Genomic DNA, 18144 nt, shown 5'->3' with positions numbered 1-18144 from the left:
TGGGGAGAAATCAGCAAAGTAGCCTCCTTCTTCTAGGTGGCTGAGAAAAAGAAAAACAATCTCAGGCATTTTCTCAGAAAAGTATCTTCTGAGAATGTTTGGCTCTGCTTTAACTTAATGAATGAATGAATGAATGAATGAATGTGTACTGCCTTCAAGTTGCTTCCAACTTATGGCGACCCTATGAATAGGGTTTTCATGAGGCTGAGAGGCAGTGACTGGCCCAAGGTCACCCAGTGGACTTCATGGCTGTGTGGGGATTTGAACCCTGATCTCCCAGGTCGTAGTCCAACACCTTAACCACTACACTACACACTTAAACATTTTTGTTATTGGTGTTACAGATTTTTTCTTTATATCCTGTCCTTCAGTACTAGCATTTCATGGGCAGCTAACAATCTCAGTTACAACAAAACACCGGTAAATCCAGTCCCAAGCTGAGTAATGTGTGGACAGCAACTTGTGTACCTCCAGTCTGTAGAATGTTTCCAATTTATGAGTTAGATACCAATGTTGTTCTATGACATTTTGCTAATCTCCCCTCCCCCGCACAGCAGCTGCATGGCATCACCAACAGGGCATGTTCCAGCATCCCTGCCCACAATATCTAGAGGATGTTGCTGTGGAACTCTCAGATTTCTGCTGTTTCATTGACATCTCTAAAATAGTGCCATGCTAAGTATCCACTTAGGTTGCTTATGCTGATAATTATTGTATTCATTTTTTTCTTACTTTGTTATGAAGACTTCAACTATCTCTGCTTTCAGTCCATAAGCTTTTCTCCTACAGTACATTAATTTTATCTCATGGCATGAAAGACACAGTTAGTGAGAGAAAAGAAGAGGTGGTATAAGAGAAGCCTGCATAATCATTTTCTTCAAAAAGCACAATATCAATTCTTATTCTTTGCAGTTTAGCCCCCTTACCAAGGTGAAATCAAACTTCCTAATCTCTGAAAGCAAAGAGTTTCCTGCAGTCATTAGATTAGAATGGCTTCCTTCCCTCCTTTTCTCTCCTACACATATACTTCTTCCTAGCCAGTTAGCAGAATTTATGCTGGATTGTGCTGATTCCTTTTAGACCATTACATAGTTGTAAAATACAATCAGCCTTTGAAGTGTGGCTACCAATCTCTTTCTATTAAAACAACAACAACATATTGCCACCGGTCAGCAGAATTTGCCATGGATAAGCTAACAAGACCTTTCTGCAACATAAAGATAACTTTTTTTCCCTCCTGGCATCCCAAACAATCAGCTTGCTATTTGTCTCCACATGTCTTCTGATGTAACACTGGTTGTTTGTCTTGACATCATGATCAGATTGCTGTTTGGGACTAGGTAGTAAACGGTTTCTTCATTTGTATTATGTAGACCTGGATTCCCTCCCCCTTTTTTTCTTTTACACAGAAAACAAATCTATAGCCCCATTCAGGCCATTCAGGTTTATGTGAAGAGAGACAGAGCCATGCAGTACACACTGGCACAACCCCTACAGCTGCATCCCCTGCCAGCACTGCTCCCACATTGCCCACCTGTTGTTTCTAAAGGGGAAGGCTACATATGTAGGCTCTCCATCTGTCTGGGACCCTGCTTGCAAGGAGAGTACAGTATTGGGCCAGCAGGGGATGCAGGCCATGGGGGGCAGGGCAGAGCAGAACATGTGGCCCCACTCTCTCTGCATGCAATCTGCATTGTGGGTAGGGGATAACATCTGCTATTTGCAGCCCTGCACTCTCTTCGGGAGGATGGGTGGGACACAAATTTAATGAATAAATAAAAAAAATAGTTACAAGCAAGTTTGTGAGGTTGGCATGATATAGGACAGGGATCTGTATTTGAACAAGCTGTATTTGAACCACACCCAACCTGCCTTCTGGACATGCCCTTGGGAGTTGCCAGTGTAACAATCACCATTTTGGCTCAGGTCAAGCATTTGGGAACCAGCAGGCAACTTGAGGTGAGTGACATCAAGTCGCCCCCTTCCCAAGACTGTTGTGCCACTCCCACAACCCCATATGGAGGTTCCCCTTTAGTAGATAATCCCACCCAATGCCATTTTCAGCCTCAGTTGTGATAGGAAATTGTAATGTCTAACAGTACATTTTGTGTTCTTAACTGAGGGAAAGGCGAAAACCTCCCAACCAAGAGCCAAATCGTGGTTGGGAGTAAAATTCCTTTCCAGCCCTGCTAACCAGCAAAGTTCACAGTAAGGGTTTAACACTGAGGGACAGTGGATGGAAAACATCATTCAGTGAAGGCTACATCTCCATGGTGGCCAGTACTTTAAACATGCTGCCATCCTGCTCCCTTCTGGAGATCTTACAAGATTGTGGAAGCTCGCACAGGTTCTTGCAAGAACCCAGGGAGCTCTCACAAGATCCAAAGAGATCAAGAAGCCACCTCCACCATCAGGGCTGCAGCACAAGCCCAATGAGGTGGTCCTGCAGCAGCAAAGGCACCGTACATTATTGAAAGAAAGAAACATGGGCAAAACAAAGAAGCATTGGCAAATTTAGCAACTGTCTGTCAGATTAACAGCAGAATTTTGGACTAGATGGCCCACTGTAAGATAAGCATATTACTACTACTACTACTTTTATTATTATTATTATTATTATTATTATTATAGCACCATCTGCATTCAGGGCACTTAACAGATTTAATTCTGTTAACTTTCGTGGCTGTATACTATAGGCAGTGGGGATTTTTCACATTCTACAATGTTAAATTGAAAATACCCCCATGCCATTCTGATGCTTCCCATAAGCTCATGTCAAAACAAAACCTTACCAAACTTATAGTCCTGAACTCAGAAATGCTTGCTTAATAACCCTCTCAATTTTCAAGGCGATACACAAAACAGTCACAGAGAATAGATGGTTGAAAGTGTAAAAAGAGAGGGGAAAAACCCAAATCCCTTTTGGACTTTTTTCTCTGAGAGTTCTCGTAATCTGTTGAAATTCATTAAAAATCAGCCATGTTCACAGAGTACCTGGAATCCTAATACTGACCTTGCCCCACACTCTGACCTTCATCTTCTGCAGTTTAAAAGTTTAAAAAATTCCTGGCTGATTTTTAATTAATTTAAGAAATTTTGGCTGGGACCCTATGATAAGCCCGGGCATGCTCAATAAGAACCAACTGTCAGTGTTCTAAAAGCCTCACAGCTGCCGGGCTTCGCTAATCAGGGGGCCACATCCACACCAGACTTCGATTTCACTTGAGACAGTCATGGCTTCCCTCACAGAATCCTGGGAAGTGTAGTTTGTGAAGGGTGTTGAGAGGAGCCTCCTGTTCCACCGAGAGAGCTACAGTGGCCAGACTGGTTTAAAAGTCAGCCGCTCTGATTAAAGGCCTGTGAGGGGAACAGGGCGTCTCCTAGCAACTCTCAGCACCCTTCACTAATAACACTTCCCAGGATTCTTTGAGAGAAGCCATGACTGTCCAAAATTGAAATAAAGGCCTGGTGTGGATGTGGCCAGGGACAGCTTTGGTTTAAATTTGGGTGAGATGCTACATGTGCCTGCTGTAGAATAAAAAGGTGGGGGAAAGGCTAAAAAACAGTGATACTGTTCACAATGTTTTCCTTTTGGAAAGGAAAGGGGCTTCCCCTCTGCCCAGTGCCTATCCACCCAATCTTCTATCCTACCCTCCCTGCCCCTCCGCCAGATCAGTGTTGGACTACGACCTGGGAGACCAGGATTTGAAATCCCCACACAGCCATGAAGTTCAGTGGGTGACCTTGTGCCAGTCACTGCCTCTCAGCCGCAGAAGAAGGCAATGGTAAAACCACCTCTGAATACTGTTTACCACGAAAACCCTATTCATAGGCTCGCCACAAATCAGGATCGACTTGAAGGCAGTCCATTTCCATTTTCAAACATGATTGCAATGAAATAAATCCCATTGAACTCAAAAAGTATGCAAATAATCAAACCTACCCTCCCTTCTCCTCCCTCTTATCCCCTCCCTCTTTCCCCTTCCCTCCCCCTTCCTTTGCCCCTCCCTACCCATCCCCATCCCCTTCCAATCCCCTCTTTCCCCTTCCGCCTCCTCCCTCTCCCCTTCCTCATTCCCATGGTCAGTTTTACCTATCTTAAGCATGATTGCACGGAAGTAAATGCCATCGAACTTTATAAGCATGTATATGATCAAACCTGCCCTCCCTTTCTCCCCCTCCAATATGCTCCTTCCCCTTCTCCTATGGTTTCCTATAGGAAATCATTTTCTTTTGTTTCTGTTTCTGTGAAGATGTGAACTGCATCAACACTTTGCAGATTTACACTAAAAAAACTCCCAACATAATTGTGGAATTATTTATTTATTTATTACATTTGTATACCACCCCATACCCGAAGCTCTCTGGGCGGTTTACAATAAATAATGGCACTGACGTTTGCAGAATAGTCTCCAGTGGACCTCAAGAGTGTCTCAATTTGCACAAGATAAAACAGTGGGAGGTGAAATATATTCTAGCAAAATTCTAGGTGGGCTCTATGTTTTTAATTGACCGTGCTCACCTTGCCTTAAATAAAGTGGTTTAAACATAGCAGGCTGAAAACATGCATCCTCTTTTTTACAACAGCTAGAGTCATTGCTGAAGTAGCAACATATTGTAATCAGTCTGATTTTACATCAAACGGCAGTTTCAGAACTGTTAATGCACCCAAAATAGAAATAGAACATAACCTCCAATTTGAAACACAAAAGGCTGTCTTCACCATCATATGACACTGACCAATAAAAAGGCTTTGAAATTAATAAAAATAAATTTGACACAGATTTCTGGGATGAATAATGAGGGAAATAAACTTTTCTAGTTTAGATTCTCTGTAGAAACATTGGTAACACAGGAAAGAAGCAAAGTAAGAAGAAGACCAACAAACATACAAAAATATAATAATTCTCTATCTTTGGAGATGGCAGGTGTTGCCACCACTCACCATATGCTCAGAGGCACATGTTACCAAAGTCTTGCAAGCTACACAGGAAGTGGATTGGACTGTGAAAGACCAACCCAAATTGTGTTTGCATTTTTACAAATTTGTAGGGCAGTCCAATATCTCACAGAGAATAAAGATGGATGCCGCCAAAGAGCTGCAATTCTAAACATACTTACTAAGGGACTAAGCGCCACAGAACTCAATAGGACTGACCTCAGTAGATATGGTTTGGATTGTGTTGTTGGTAAGGCTTGACTAGGGATCCTCTGCAAAGATATCCATATCCAAGTAGGGTTGGCAACCCCCTGCCTGGAATGCCCTGCCCCTACCTTTTAACATCCAGAGAGAAAATTGGCCTTGTAGGAGTTGCTGCGTGAAAGTGTTTCTCTGCCCACTCCTCCCAAGGAGTACAGTGCATAAGCCCACCTGTACTGGTAGTGTTAAAAATGGATTTGGTCAGCTCTTTCCTTTCCCCCTCCCGAAATCTGAGCTGTCCTGCCTAATAGTATTCTGAGATAAGAGATGTTTTTAGGATGCTGATTTGTGCTGGGAAGACATAAAAGACTAAAATAAGGAATGCTTATTTTAAAATATTTTATTTTATTATAAAATGTATATGCTGTCTTTTAAAAAAGGTTTTGGCCACAGGTGATTAGATCATGTTAAAAAGAAAATACAAGCCATAAAATGCAACATTAAATCTAGGCAATAAATAGAAACATAAGAATAAATCAAGAGGTATCTCGGTGAAATGTTAAAAGCCAGTGTCATTCATATATATGGGGTTTGTTTGTAATCTTTTTTGTAATGCTACTATTATGCAGTACTGTCGCCTCTTTTCCCTCCCTTTTTTTTGGTGCTGGCACCTGTTGCACTTTTATCAACGTATGAATATTGGCACCTCATTTTTAGCAAACAAACAAAAAGCTGTGTGTGTATATACGCACATACAGATATATTTATAAATATGACAGAATTGTCAACCTCAAACCCATCTCCATTCTTCACAGTTCTGTCCTTACTTCATCTAATAGGAATGAATATCACTTGAGATTATTTGCTGGATGAATATTTTTTGTCATTAATTTTGAAAAATGTCTTTTCCCATCACAGCCCCTCAAAAATAATGTGTTTTATTCTACATGATCATAGGATGACACAGCTCTAATAAAATCAACAAAGATTTTTGTGGCACTGTACTAAAGGCACCAACACACTTACTGTGGTAGGAACCTTTTTCTAGGAAAAAGCCTGTGTCATTATATGCTCCTAGTCTACAATCCTAAACACACATACTACACAGTAAAGATGGGATAGGTTTGGACTGAAGCTAACGGTATAAACACAGAAACATAATTGTTTTCTAGCGCAGATACCACTGTCAGTGCCATAAATTATTTCTGTCTAGGGCAGTGAGATAAGTTTTTCAGTCTTGCACTGGCAGCATGCTGTGTAGATGAAATAATACCAACATAAACTTGCAGAAGGGGAAATTAAACAAAGTGCTTTGCAACACATTTTCTCACGTTGTGTGTGTGTGTGTGTGTTACCCTTTCTGGCCCACTTGCCCTGCTGCCATCCCCACTCATCCTGCCTCTCCTCAGCCTGCTCACCTGCCCCCTCTGCTCGTCCTGCCACCCCCCGCTCATCCCGCCGCCCCCTCCTGTTCGCCCCCCGCTCGTCCTGCCGCCCTCTCTCAGACACGCACACGCACATGTGAGAGAGTTCACATATCCCTGTCTCTCAGCCAAAGTACATCTCTTCCTCTCAGACCACACATACATATACTCTCACCCTCTCTCACACACAGAGAACATATGTCCATCTCTACCTCTCTCTCCCAAGTGCACCTCTCTCTCCCATAAATACATGGGCACCCGCAGGGATGGGGGGGGCAAAGTAAAACATTGTAGAGCAGGCTGATTACTCAAAAAACGGAGAAGAATCTTATCTGTACACTTTGTCTCATGTTCTAAAAATGCTAGAAACTTACTTTTTAAAAAATGAAAGCAAGGAGCCTGGGAATTATGGTTCCCCCTGGGGGCACCAATGAAGGCTTTCAGGGGCATTAAGGTGCTCATGGGTATCAGGTTGGGCACCCCTGCACTAAGGCATGTATTGGAAATAGTTATTTGGATTTTGCTCTTCTCCAGATTTTGTGGTATAAAAAAAACCATACCAAAATGTGTAATTAAAAAAAAGCATTTTAGGATAAAAAATGCTTAAATGCATACACTGAGATAAAATACATATTTAAATATGTGGATAAATACACATTCAAATATGGATTTTTGCATGGATCAATGTGGAAATAGGACAGAATGGACTATGAATCAGAACGTGCAAAAATGATGCAGACTGGAAAGAGAATGATTCATCCATCTCTGTTTGCAAAGGAAACAAAATCATCAGTATTCAGCAGAAGAATATCAAAATATGAATATTTTTAACATATCTGCAACAAAAACCTTATCAAAATAAATTATTTCTCCAAGTGATAAAATGAAGGCTTTCTCAGACCCCATTATGTACTTTTAGAAATTCTGAGATTTTAGTAACAATAAGAAACTATAAAGAAATAATTCTATTTCAAGGTGAAATGAATTATGAATCAAAATATTCTACAAAATCAAAATAACATATTATAAATCTTGCTAAAAAAACCCATTCCAAACACACACTATTTGTTCTTAGATGTAGTTTTAAAAGTAACAAAATGAAGAATTGTTTCTATGCTGATCATACCAAACTATGTCTTGGTTGTATTGTACATATTCTGCTCTTAAGTGTTGTTGTTGCTATGTGCCTTCAAGTTGATTATGACTTATAGTGACCCTATGAATCAGTGACCTCCAAAAGCATCTGTCATGAACCACCCTGTTCAGATCTTGTAAGTTCAGGTCTGTGGCTTCCTTGATGGAATCAATCCATCTCTTGTTTGGCCTTCCTCTTTTTCTACTCTCTTCTGTTTTTCCCAGCATTATTGTTTTTCTAGTGAATCATGTCTTCTCATGATGTGTCCAAAGTATGATAACCTGTTTCATCATTTTAGCTTCTAGTGACAGTTCTGGTTTAATTTGTTCTAACACCTAAATATTTGTCTTTTTCGCAGTCCATGGTACCCGCAAACATCTCCTCCAACACCACATTTCCAATAATTTGGTTTTTCTTTTATCTGTTTTTTCATTGTCCAACTTTCACATCCATACATAGAGATTGGGAATACCATGGTCTGAATGATCCTGACTTTAGTGTTCAGTGATACATCTTTGCATTTTAGGACCTTTTCTAGTTCTCTCATAGCTGCCCTCCCCAGTCCTAGCCTTCTTCTGATATCTTGACTATTGTCTCCATGACTGTGCCGAGGTATTGATAATCCTTGCCAAGTTCAATGTCCTCATTGTCAACTTTAAAGTTACATAAATTTTCTGTTGTCATTATTTTAGTCTTCTTGACATTCAGCTGTAGTCCTGCTTTTGTGCTTTCCTCTTTAACTTTCATTATCATCATGATCTGTGGATGGGTAGGAGGCAACAAGGGAGGAGGTGGAGAGTGAGACGGGTGGAGTGGAGAAAACAATTGTTTAAAAAATGGAGTGGAGGGGAAAAGGAGCTGGAGGGCAACAACGTGGATAAAGGAGAAGGAGGCAGCAGCAGAATGGAGATAAAGAAATGTGGAGGTGAAAGATGACGACATGTGTGCGTGTATGTGTGTTTGCATTTGGCACACAATGTGGCCTCCACCACCCTCTCTGGCTACTGTGCTGCATTTGCAGTATTTTAATTTTTTTGCATCTCAGGGGAAAATGTTTGCTTGGGTGAGTGTCCCTTAGTTGGTGGCAGGGCAGGGTCCGGGAGGTGGTTAAGTGAGAGAGAGTATGCTTGCTGGCTGAGAGGGCGGTTGCATTTGGTTTGACATGCAAAGATCTGAGTAGAGGCCTCTGCCTCCCTCCCCACCTCCCTTACCAGCCGAGAGACCACCATTGCTATCATGGATAAAAAGAATTATTCTACTACCTCTGTATGTGTGTGTTTATTTTTAATGTTGTTTTAGGCTACTTAGATGTGCAGCAGCCAAGGCCAGCATCTTGTAGGTGTTTTTTTAAAAAAGTAACTGGAATGTAACTGTAGTGATTACTTTTGAGAAAAAGTAAAGTAGTTACTTTTCAGAGCAATTGTAATTGTAACTACTAACATTGACAAAAGGCTGCTATGGCTTATCCAGACCCTCCACCAGGCCAATACCTTGCAGGTCCAGTTGTGTCTGCAGGGCACCCTATCTCGCCCCATCCAGATCGAGAGGGGAGTGAAGCAAGGCTGCATTTTGGCCCCTTTTCTATTCAACTTTTATATCAATGATATCATCCCCACATTGACCTCCCTCTCCTTCTTTCCTCCATTGGCCCGGTCCCGCAAGATTTCAACACTGCTTTATGCTGATGACTTGGTCCTCCTTTCCTTGAATAAAACTGGGTTAAAAAGGATGGTCGCTCACCTGGGTAAATTTTGCCAACAGCAGCATCTGACCATAAACTATTCTAAAACCAAGGTCATGATTTTTGGCAAGAAGAGACCTAAGTCGAATTGGCCTTTAAATGGGCACCAATTGGAACAGGTTCAATCATTTAAATACTTGGGCCTACACCTAGGGGAGAAACTTTCCTGGAAATATCAACTAGAGGCAACCAAACTCTCATGTGCCAGAACAATAGGCCAAACCAGAAGGTTTTTGTACACCCGAGGGGGACAATTAATTGATCCTGTGCTTAAAGTTTTTGAGGGCAAAATCTTGCCCCAAATCCTTTACGGGGCAGAATTGTGGGGGGACCTGGTCAAACAGACAGTGGAAGTCCTCCAAAATAAATTCATGAGGCAGATCTTGGGTTTGCCCCAGGGGGTTCCATCAGCCCATCTGAGAGCAGAGCTTGGCCTGCCTTCCCTCGCAGCAAGAATCGACCTAGCGTACTTTAGATATTGGCGGAAACTATTTAGGATGGACTGCTCTTTACCGAAACTTTGTTGGACAGAGCAACTCAGGATGGGGGGATGGGCCACCAGGTGCCAAGCGAAATTAGTGTCCTGTAATCTCTCCATGAAGGAATTTTCTAGTCTCAGCCAACACGCCCTCAGGAACTGGGTCTTTGACCTTGATGCGTGCCAGAATCGGGCAGTAATAGCAGTAGCCCCTTTCTCCTCCTGGTTCCCCCTAGTTAAGATTAACCATGCCAGACCACACTATTTTGAAGTACTAACGCACATCCCCTTGTGCCAGGCGTTCACAGAACTCAGGTTCCAAATGATGCCTTCAGCTCATCTGGATGGGAGATACCTGGGAATCCCGACCAAGGACCGGAGATGTGTCTATGGGTGTAACCAGATTGAGGACATCACCCATTATTTGTTACACTGCCCCCTGTATGAGAACCCTAGAAGGAAATTTCTAGCCCATTACATCTGTATGCATATCCACGCTGGGAAAAATTCCCAGGACCTGGTAGTCGAACTTTTAGCTGACAACTGTAAACAAACAACAGTTGCAGTGGCCAACTTCGCCTTGGCCGCTAGGAAGCTATGGGCGAGCCATATTAAGATTTATAATGTTTTATGATTATCTAAACTGGAACTACCTTTAGCCTCCTCGACCTTTATTTGTATTTATCTGTTTTTATATTTTTTGTACTTTGCAAAGGCCTTTGGCTATATGCAATAAAGTTTGTTGTTGTTGTTGATTACTTTTGAGAAAAAGTAAAGTAGTTACTTTCATAGCAATTGTAATTGTAATAGTAATTACTACTTTTTGGCCCATGTAACTGTAACTGTAATTTATTACTTTTTAAAAGTAATCTTCCAAGCTCTGTTCCCGAGTGCCCATGCTTCAGTTAAAGCGGAAAGCGGGGTATGAACACATTTGAATAAATCACTTCTGCATGAAGAGTGATAACCTCCTAGCCTAGGAGAATATGAGAAGGAAAATGAAAATGCTAGAAAAATAAGTGTTTATTTGTAATCCAAGCCCAACGCGTTTCAGCCTTTGTATATTTAGGCCTTCATCAGGAGAATAAAGGCTGGCACAAAGGTATTCTGATTAGCAAGCTAGCTAAATGTGGGCTGGATGGAACAACTATCAGATGGATCCACAGTTGGCTCTAGAATCGTACTCAAAGAGTGCTTATCAATGGTTCCTTCTCAAACTGGGTGGAAGTAACAAGTGTGGTACCACAGGGCTCTGTCCTGGGCCCAGTGCTCTTTAACATTTTTATTAATGACTTGGATGAGGAGGTACAAAGCATGCTTATCAAATTTCCAGATGATACAAAATTGGGGGGCATAGCTAATACCGTGGAAGACAGAAACAAAATTCAAAGGGACCTTGATAGGCTGGAGCACTGGGCTGAAAACAACAGAATGAAATTCAACAGGGATAAATGCAAAGTTCTACACTTAGGAAAAAGAAACCAAATGCACAGTTATAATATGTGGGATACTTGGCTCAGCAGTACGACATGTAAGAAGGATCTTGGAATTGTTGTTGATCACAAGCTGAATATGAGCCAACAGTGTGATATGGCTGCAAAAAAGGCAAATGCTATATTAGGCTGCATTAACAGAAATATAGTTTCCAAATCGCGTGAAGTACTAGTTCCCCTCTATTCAGCACTGGTTAGGCCTCATCTTGAATACTGCATCCAGTTCTGGTCTCCACACTTGAAGAAGGATGCAGACAAACTAGAACAGGTTCAGAGGAGGGCAACAAGGATGATCAGGGGACTGGAAACCAAGCCCTATGAGAAGAGACTGAAGGAACTGGGCATGTTTAGCCTGGAGAAGAGAAGACTGAGGGGAGAGATGATAGCACTCTTCAAGTACATGAAAGGTTGTCACATAGAGGAGGGCCGGGATCTCTTCTCAATCGTCCCAGAGTACAGGACATGGAATAATGGGCTCAAGTTGCAGGAAGCCAGATTTCAACTGGACATCAGGAAAACCTAACTGTTAAAGCCACACGACAATGGAACCAATTACCTAGAGAGGTAGTGGGCTCTTTGACACTGGAGGCCTTCAAGAGGCAGCTGGCCAGCCATCTGACAGGAGTGCTTTGATTTGGATTCCTGCATTGAGCAGGGGGTTGGACTCGATGGCCTTGTAGGCCCCTTCCAATGCTACTATTCTATGATTCTATGATCTTCCAATAAGCAAACTGCTTTTACCGATACAAACGCCTCAGACGTGTTGGGCTTGGATTGCAAATAAACACTTATTTTTCTAGCATTTTGATTTTCCTTCCTCATATTCCCCTGGTTTTATATGCTAGCCACTTCCTGTTGTTAACCTCCTAGCCTAGCCTTCTCCAACCTGATGTCATCTAGATGTTTTGCAGTACAACTCCCAAGGGAGTTTGCCGATGATGTTGTAGTCCAAATCATCTGGAGTGTATCAGGTTGGCAAACGCTATTCTTCGCCCACTAGTAGCTTTTCTTATGCTGCTCTTCTGTCTGGATGAGCTAGATGTGTCCCTAGTCCTATTCTACTGGGATACACTAAAATATAGAAAGATTCCATTTATCCTATCTACTGGCCTCCAGCCAAAGGACCTACTCCTTTCTGCAAAGCATTCCATAAACCCTTCGCCTCCTGCTACTGTTTCCAAAATATTTGCACTATGCAACAATATTATTCATCCACAATCCTTTTTTCCTTCTTTTCCCTGCTGTTTCATCCTCTTGGTTTACATTAGGCTGTTAGAAAAAGGACTTTTACTTTATCCCCATACCCTCCATCTTCTCTGACTATGATGCCAGTACTTGAAGAATAATACTTGGGGGGGGAAGGATCAAGAATCACGAGTCCCCTAACTGTGAAGAGACTGTGTTATGCTGAGGAGCAGATAAGCATCTACTTCACCATACTGCTCTTGCCTGTTCCCTTTCCTCTTTGTCTTCCTCAAAGGCAAGAGGAGTACAGAGGATAAGCCAGGTTTCTCCCCTTAGCATAGCCCAGCTCAACCTTTGTACTCCTCCTGCCTGTTGGAATAGATTATTTTCCGCTCCTTAGCACAAAACAGTCTCTTCACACAAAAAAGCAGGACCCACACACACACGCAGAAACTCCACACATATACACCCAGTCTTCCCTTTTCAAAGAGCTTGCCTTCAATGGACCCTGCGTGACCTCCTTATTCATTCACGCTTCCCATTGTGTTCCATCTCAATGCATGGCTAACTAAATGATATTGCTTGTTTCCCAAGTATTTGGGATTCCCAGGACGTCTGTCTTTATTCTACTGGACATTTTTATTAGTTTCTACAGTATGTTTATGCAAAGAACTTCAGTTGATTGCTTGTTAGGAAAAAAATAAATTAATATTTCTGGAATAAAACTACTGCAATAACAACTTGCATGGCTAGAGGGGTTTTTTTGGGGGGGAATTAATAGCCATGACATTATATAAAAAGGCAATCATGGGCACATATTTCTCAATTAATAAAAATCATTTATAGTTTGCCCATCTGCCACAGAAGAAATTAAACTTTTTAAAAAATAGTTGTGCATGCCCATATTATAATTCTGTAACATTATAGGCCACTTTACATATTACAAGGACAAATGCGACAAGCAACCTGGGGGGGTGCACATTACACTGACAATTTATTAGAGACTGGAAGTGACTACAGCTTCCTACTAAGTATACAGCTGGTCACAAGACCAGTTTGTAGTTGTGTAATGTTCTGATGGTCTTACAACAGAAGTGGCTTCTTGGCAAGGTCAGCAGAAAGGCAGCATTTCTGACGAATCATAGGAAATACTTACTGTATGAACATCCAAAGACCCCAACCCTCAGGCCTATTTTTCCACTTGGACTCCATTTCCGAGGGATGAAGCGCACAAAGCGAGCTTTCACCGAGTGCAGAAACCTGTGCTGTACAATACTGTCAGCATTGGTATTTCCTTGGAAGACCTGCAAAGAGAAAAAAGCCTAGATAAAGCTTCAATCAGCCGAAAATGGTTAGCAAATTGATGATTTAATTATCTATTTAAAATATCTATCTATCGAACTCTGCTTTATTTGGATTTCAAGGCAGTGTAACAACCAGACTTCATATTATAATATAAAATAACAAGACAACAAATTAAAAGCAAAACTAACAATTACAACAGATTTAAATGTCTGGGTAAAAAAGAATGTTTTAGGCTGGAGTTGAAAATATTGTAATGTAGGCGTCAGGCAAACTTATTTCTGGAAGGCATTCAGTAACTGGGGCACTGCTGATGAAAAAGCCCTCTGCTTTGTAATAACAGGAGAAGGCCTCAGCAGAAAATCTTTAGGCGTGAGCAGGTTGAAATGTGAATTGATGCTCCTTCTGATATTTCCTTGCTTGAAACACTGGACTGCCAGTCATTGTTGACAATACTGAGCTAGATGCACTAGTAGTCTGACTCAGTACTAGGCAGCTTCCTATGTTTCTAACACAGTTAACATTTGAATTATGTATTACTGTAGTCCATTACTTAAATATTGATGTTCATGTCTGAGCACAGATAACAGATAAATTTACACCTTTTTGTTACTGTGTCGAAATCTGCAACTCCAATATATGGGTAGTTTCTGTCTGGAACACACAAGGAATTTCCTCTAAGCCAGCACATTTTTCTTCTTTGAACAGCCTAACCATCACGATCATTTTGCTATATTGCAAACAGTTTTCAAAACTCAGTTTTGAAAGCAAGTTCCCATGCAGAATAGTGGATTTGTCTGTAGTTTAAGAAAACCTTAGTCTAAAACCTCAGTGAGCTCATGGAATTATTTCCATACATCTCTGGATCTTGGCCAAAGATAGTGATATCATGCATTCTTATCCAAAATCTGACTTTGAAGTTTGGGTGAATTTTTTCATTTTTCTTTCTTGTGCATGTATGCAAGTAACTGAATGGCTCTGCAAGGAATCACTGTGCCTGCTCTAAGAGTGGTAGAATAGGATGGATGAATCTGTCGATGGCGGTTTCTCTCCTTTTCTCAAGTTTTAGGTTCAGTTTTCTACATTTGTCCATCAGTTTAAAAATGTTAAGTGTCACACTGCAGTTCACTTGGTCATAGACACATGGTGCTACAAACTACAGCGTGACAACCTGCAGCATTCCATGCTGGTGGCCAGGCCAAGCATGATGGAAGAGTGAGTGTGCAAGGCATGCAACTAACAGACATGTGTGTGCACGCGCACACCCAAGGAGCAGGAGAGAAATGGAGGCAGGCAGGAGCAAAATGGGGAGTGGGAAGGTTTAGTGAAGAAGAGAACCAGAGGTAGGTAGGACTAAAGCAGGGCTAGGAAGGTTTAGTGGAGGAGAGAAATGGAGACAGGGCAGCAGTGGAGTCTGCCAGCAGCAGAGGAATAGGCAAAGAACATAAGTGGACCCATGGTGGGTGACGCGCACCAACACCTGGAGGCACTAGTGGGGTGGCGAGGGAGGTTGGTGAAGGGAGTGTTGATGCCAGGGAATGGTGAGGTTGACTTACAAAGTGGGCAGGAGCAAAGCCCCAAGTTTAAAAAAGCAAAGCCCCTTTTTAAAAAAAGTATTCACAAACATTTTGTGAAGATTTTAATGAAAATTACTTCTAAAATAGACTTTTTATTGCAATTTTGCCTGATCTAAACATTGTTGAAAGCAAATGTCCCTAATATAGTGTATTTTATACATTATTTTCATGAATGCACAAGTATTATTTTCATTCTATGCAGTTTCCTCTAATGAGCACATTTTTGTACAGATTATTTCATTAGAGAACTGTTTCACAAAATTCGGAGACGCACGAATATTGAATGGCAGCTTCATTTTGGTTCTCATATTGTTTTGGAAAGGACAAATTAGGTAGGTTTGCATGATCGCCCCAGAGTGCAGGACACAGAATAATGGGCTCAAGTTGCAGGAAGCCAGATTTCAACTGGACATCAGGAAAAACTTCCTAACTCTTAGAGCCATACGACAATGGAACCAATTACCTAGAGAGGTAGTGGGCTCTTCAACACTGGAGGCATTCAAGAGGCAACTGGACAGCCATCTGTTGGGAATGCTTTGATTTGGATTCCTGCATTGAGCAAGGGGTTGGACTTGATGGCCTTATAGGGCCCTTCCAACTCTACTATTCTATGATTCTATGAAAAATCGGAATCAAACCAAATTTCTTCCCCATCCTCCCAGTAGAAGCAATGGTAGCAGTTCTTCTACCCGGTGGCAGCCCAAGACTTTTTCTGCCTGAAGCAGAGCCCACATGGTGCCCTTTGTCTCATTGATAGGGCCAACCATTAAAAAGACTTGCTGCCCCATTCAGTTCCTGCCTTCATCTCTCCCTTTCTTGTGCTTCTACCTGCAACTAATCACTTCATCCCTGCTGGCAACTCTAGACAGCTCTAGCCATACATCATCTGACAAAGAGATACTCAGAGCTGACTGTGTGTGGCCTGAAAACATTTAGATTGGGTTTAGAGATAAAAGATGACCAATTAGTATATGAGTGTTAGATTGAAATAGACAGTATTTTCATAGAATATCTTGTGAATAATAGCTTCTGACACCATCCTAAAATTTTGCAGTAGACAGTAAGTTTATCCCACTGGAAATGAGAAAGTAGAGTTCATCTGGAGTATCTGAGATGGTGGTTGGCTTTCTTTCACTCTGTTGATCAGTCCATTTGGAAGATTAATCTTAGCAACAGATACAGCAGATATTTAGAAGTAAGCAGTGTCACATTAGATTTGAACACATGGTACCTAAAAAATGAAGATGGTAAATAGGGAGATAGATGTATATGTCTATAACAATAGTCTTGAGATGATATACTACAGTCTGGCCCCCAGACACAAGAGTTTGAATTCAGGGTTGTGTTGACAACGATCAAAATCTACAATACTATTCATTTGACTACACTTTAACCTGTCAATATCAGAATCCAATTCAATCCATTACAAAGGCTGTACTGCTGCTATATAACTAAGGAAAAGATTGTGCTCCACCTGGGACTAATATGTCTGTCTGCAGTGATACTGCTGGGAATTAGCCTGAGGGGGAACCCCCACACACACTACTTTAAGAATCAACCTTTGGCAAAGCAGCTAAAAAAAAGCAGGCAGAACCTTGTAGCTATGCATGTAAAGGGAGGAAAAGGCACAGGATTCCATTAGAAAAGACTGCTCTTCAAAGCAGAATAAATTAAGTGGCAGCATCCAGCTCAGGCTGAGGTGTCTATCTCACTTGATAGCACAAGCCCTAGAAAGGCAAGCAGTGGTGTATTTACAGACCTGCACAAGCTGGCTACTAAAATGACTATGGTGATTATCTTCTCTCCTACTTTCTTGAGCAGGTAATGGGACAGATTTGAACTGTAAATGGAAGGAAGGAGTGTTGCACACGGACATGAATGGTGAGATGGCAGACTGTAGATTAACTGCTTTTCCAGGGACTTATTTCAAGAGGTAGCTAATGCTTTCTTCTGCCAAAGTCACAGAGGTGATCTGAACTGAAGGAAAAATAAGGATTAGGGATGTGCAGGTGCACACATGACAGACGTTCTTAATTTGCACTATTGCATTCCTAATGTTAGAAAGTGCAGAGACACAGCCCTGCCCACTGCATTCCAATGAACAAACAGGGCATTTCATATCCGCTAATGGAGGCTGAAATCCTCTGCCTGGTTGGGCACCTGAAAAAAACTAATTAATTACAATGAGATTTAGTGCATATGCACAATTTGTGACTCTTGCAAAATTTGCCTTTGAGTATGCTGAGTATCATCCCTTTGAGTATGCTGGGATCACTGACTTTAAGAAGCAGGCCTATGAATCTTCTGAAGCACTATATTTGGTTTATAAATTCAAAATTACATCTTACTAGGGCCTGCATGCTTCATTCACCAACACCAACCCCCAAACACACACACACACACACACACAGTCTCTCTCTCTCTCTCTCTCTCTCACACACACACACACACACACACACACAGAGGGAGACAAACAGCCCAGGCACACACACAGAGTCCAAGCACCCCCAAACACACATCCCCTCTTTCCCTGCTGCAGCTGCTGCTACCTCCACACCACCACCAAGGGACCCAATTGAAGTGTTCAGGCTGCAGCTTGCTCATTTCAGCCACCCGCCTTGCCTGCCCACTTGGCTTGCTGTGAATGCTTCAGAAGCCACCACATAACT

General features: G+C 41.8%; 1 protein-coding gene across 1 annotated transcript in view; it reads right to left on the bottom strand.

The window, feature by feature from the left end:
• Window positions 1–18144, bottom strand: part of LOC133376648 (contactin-associated protein-like 5) — a 314949-nt gene that overhangs the window by 75537 nt on the left and 221268 nt on the right. The window contains exon 4 of the mRNA XM_061609196.1: window positions 13753–13900. Coding sequence (XP_061465180.1) covers window positions 13753–13900 — 148 coding nt within the window. The remainder of the gene's footprint in view (window positions 1–13752; window positions 13901–18144) is intronic.

Source organism: Rhineura floridana, chromosome 2 (assembly GCF_030035675.1).
Source record: "Rhineura floridana isolate rRhiFlo1 chromosome 2, rRhiFlo1.hap2, whole genome shotgun sequence".
Taxonomy (NCBI): Eukaryota; Metazoa; Chordata; class Lepidosauria; order Squamata; family Rhineuridae; genus Rhineura; species Rhineura floridana.
This window is presented reverse-complemented; position numbering and strand designations above follow the sequence as displayed.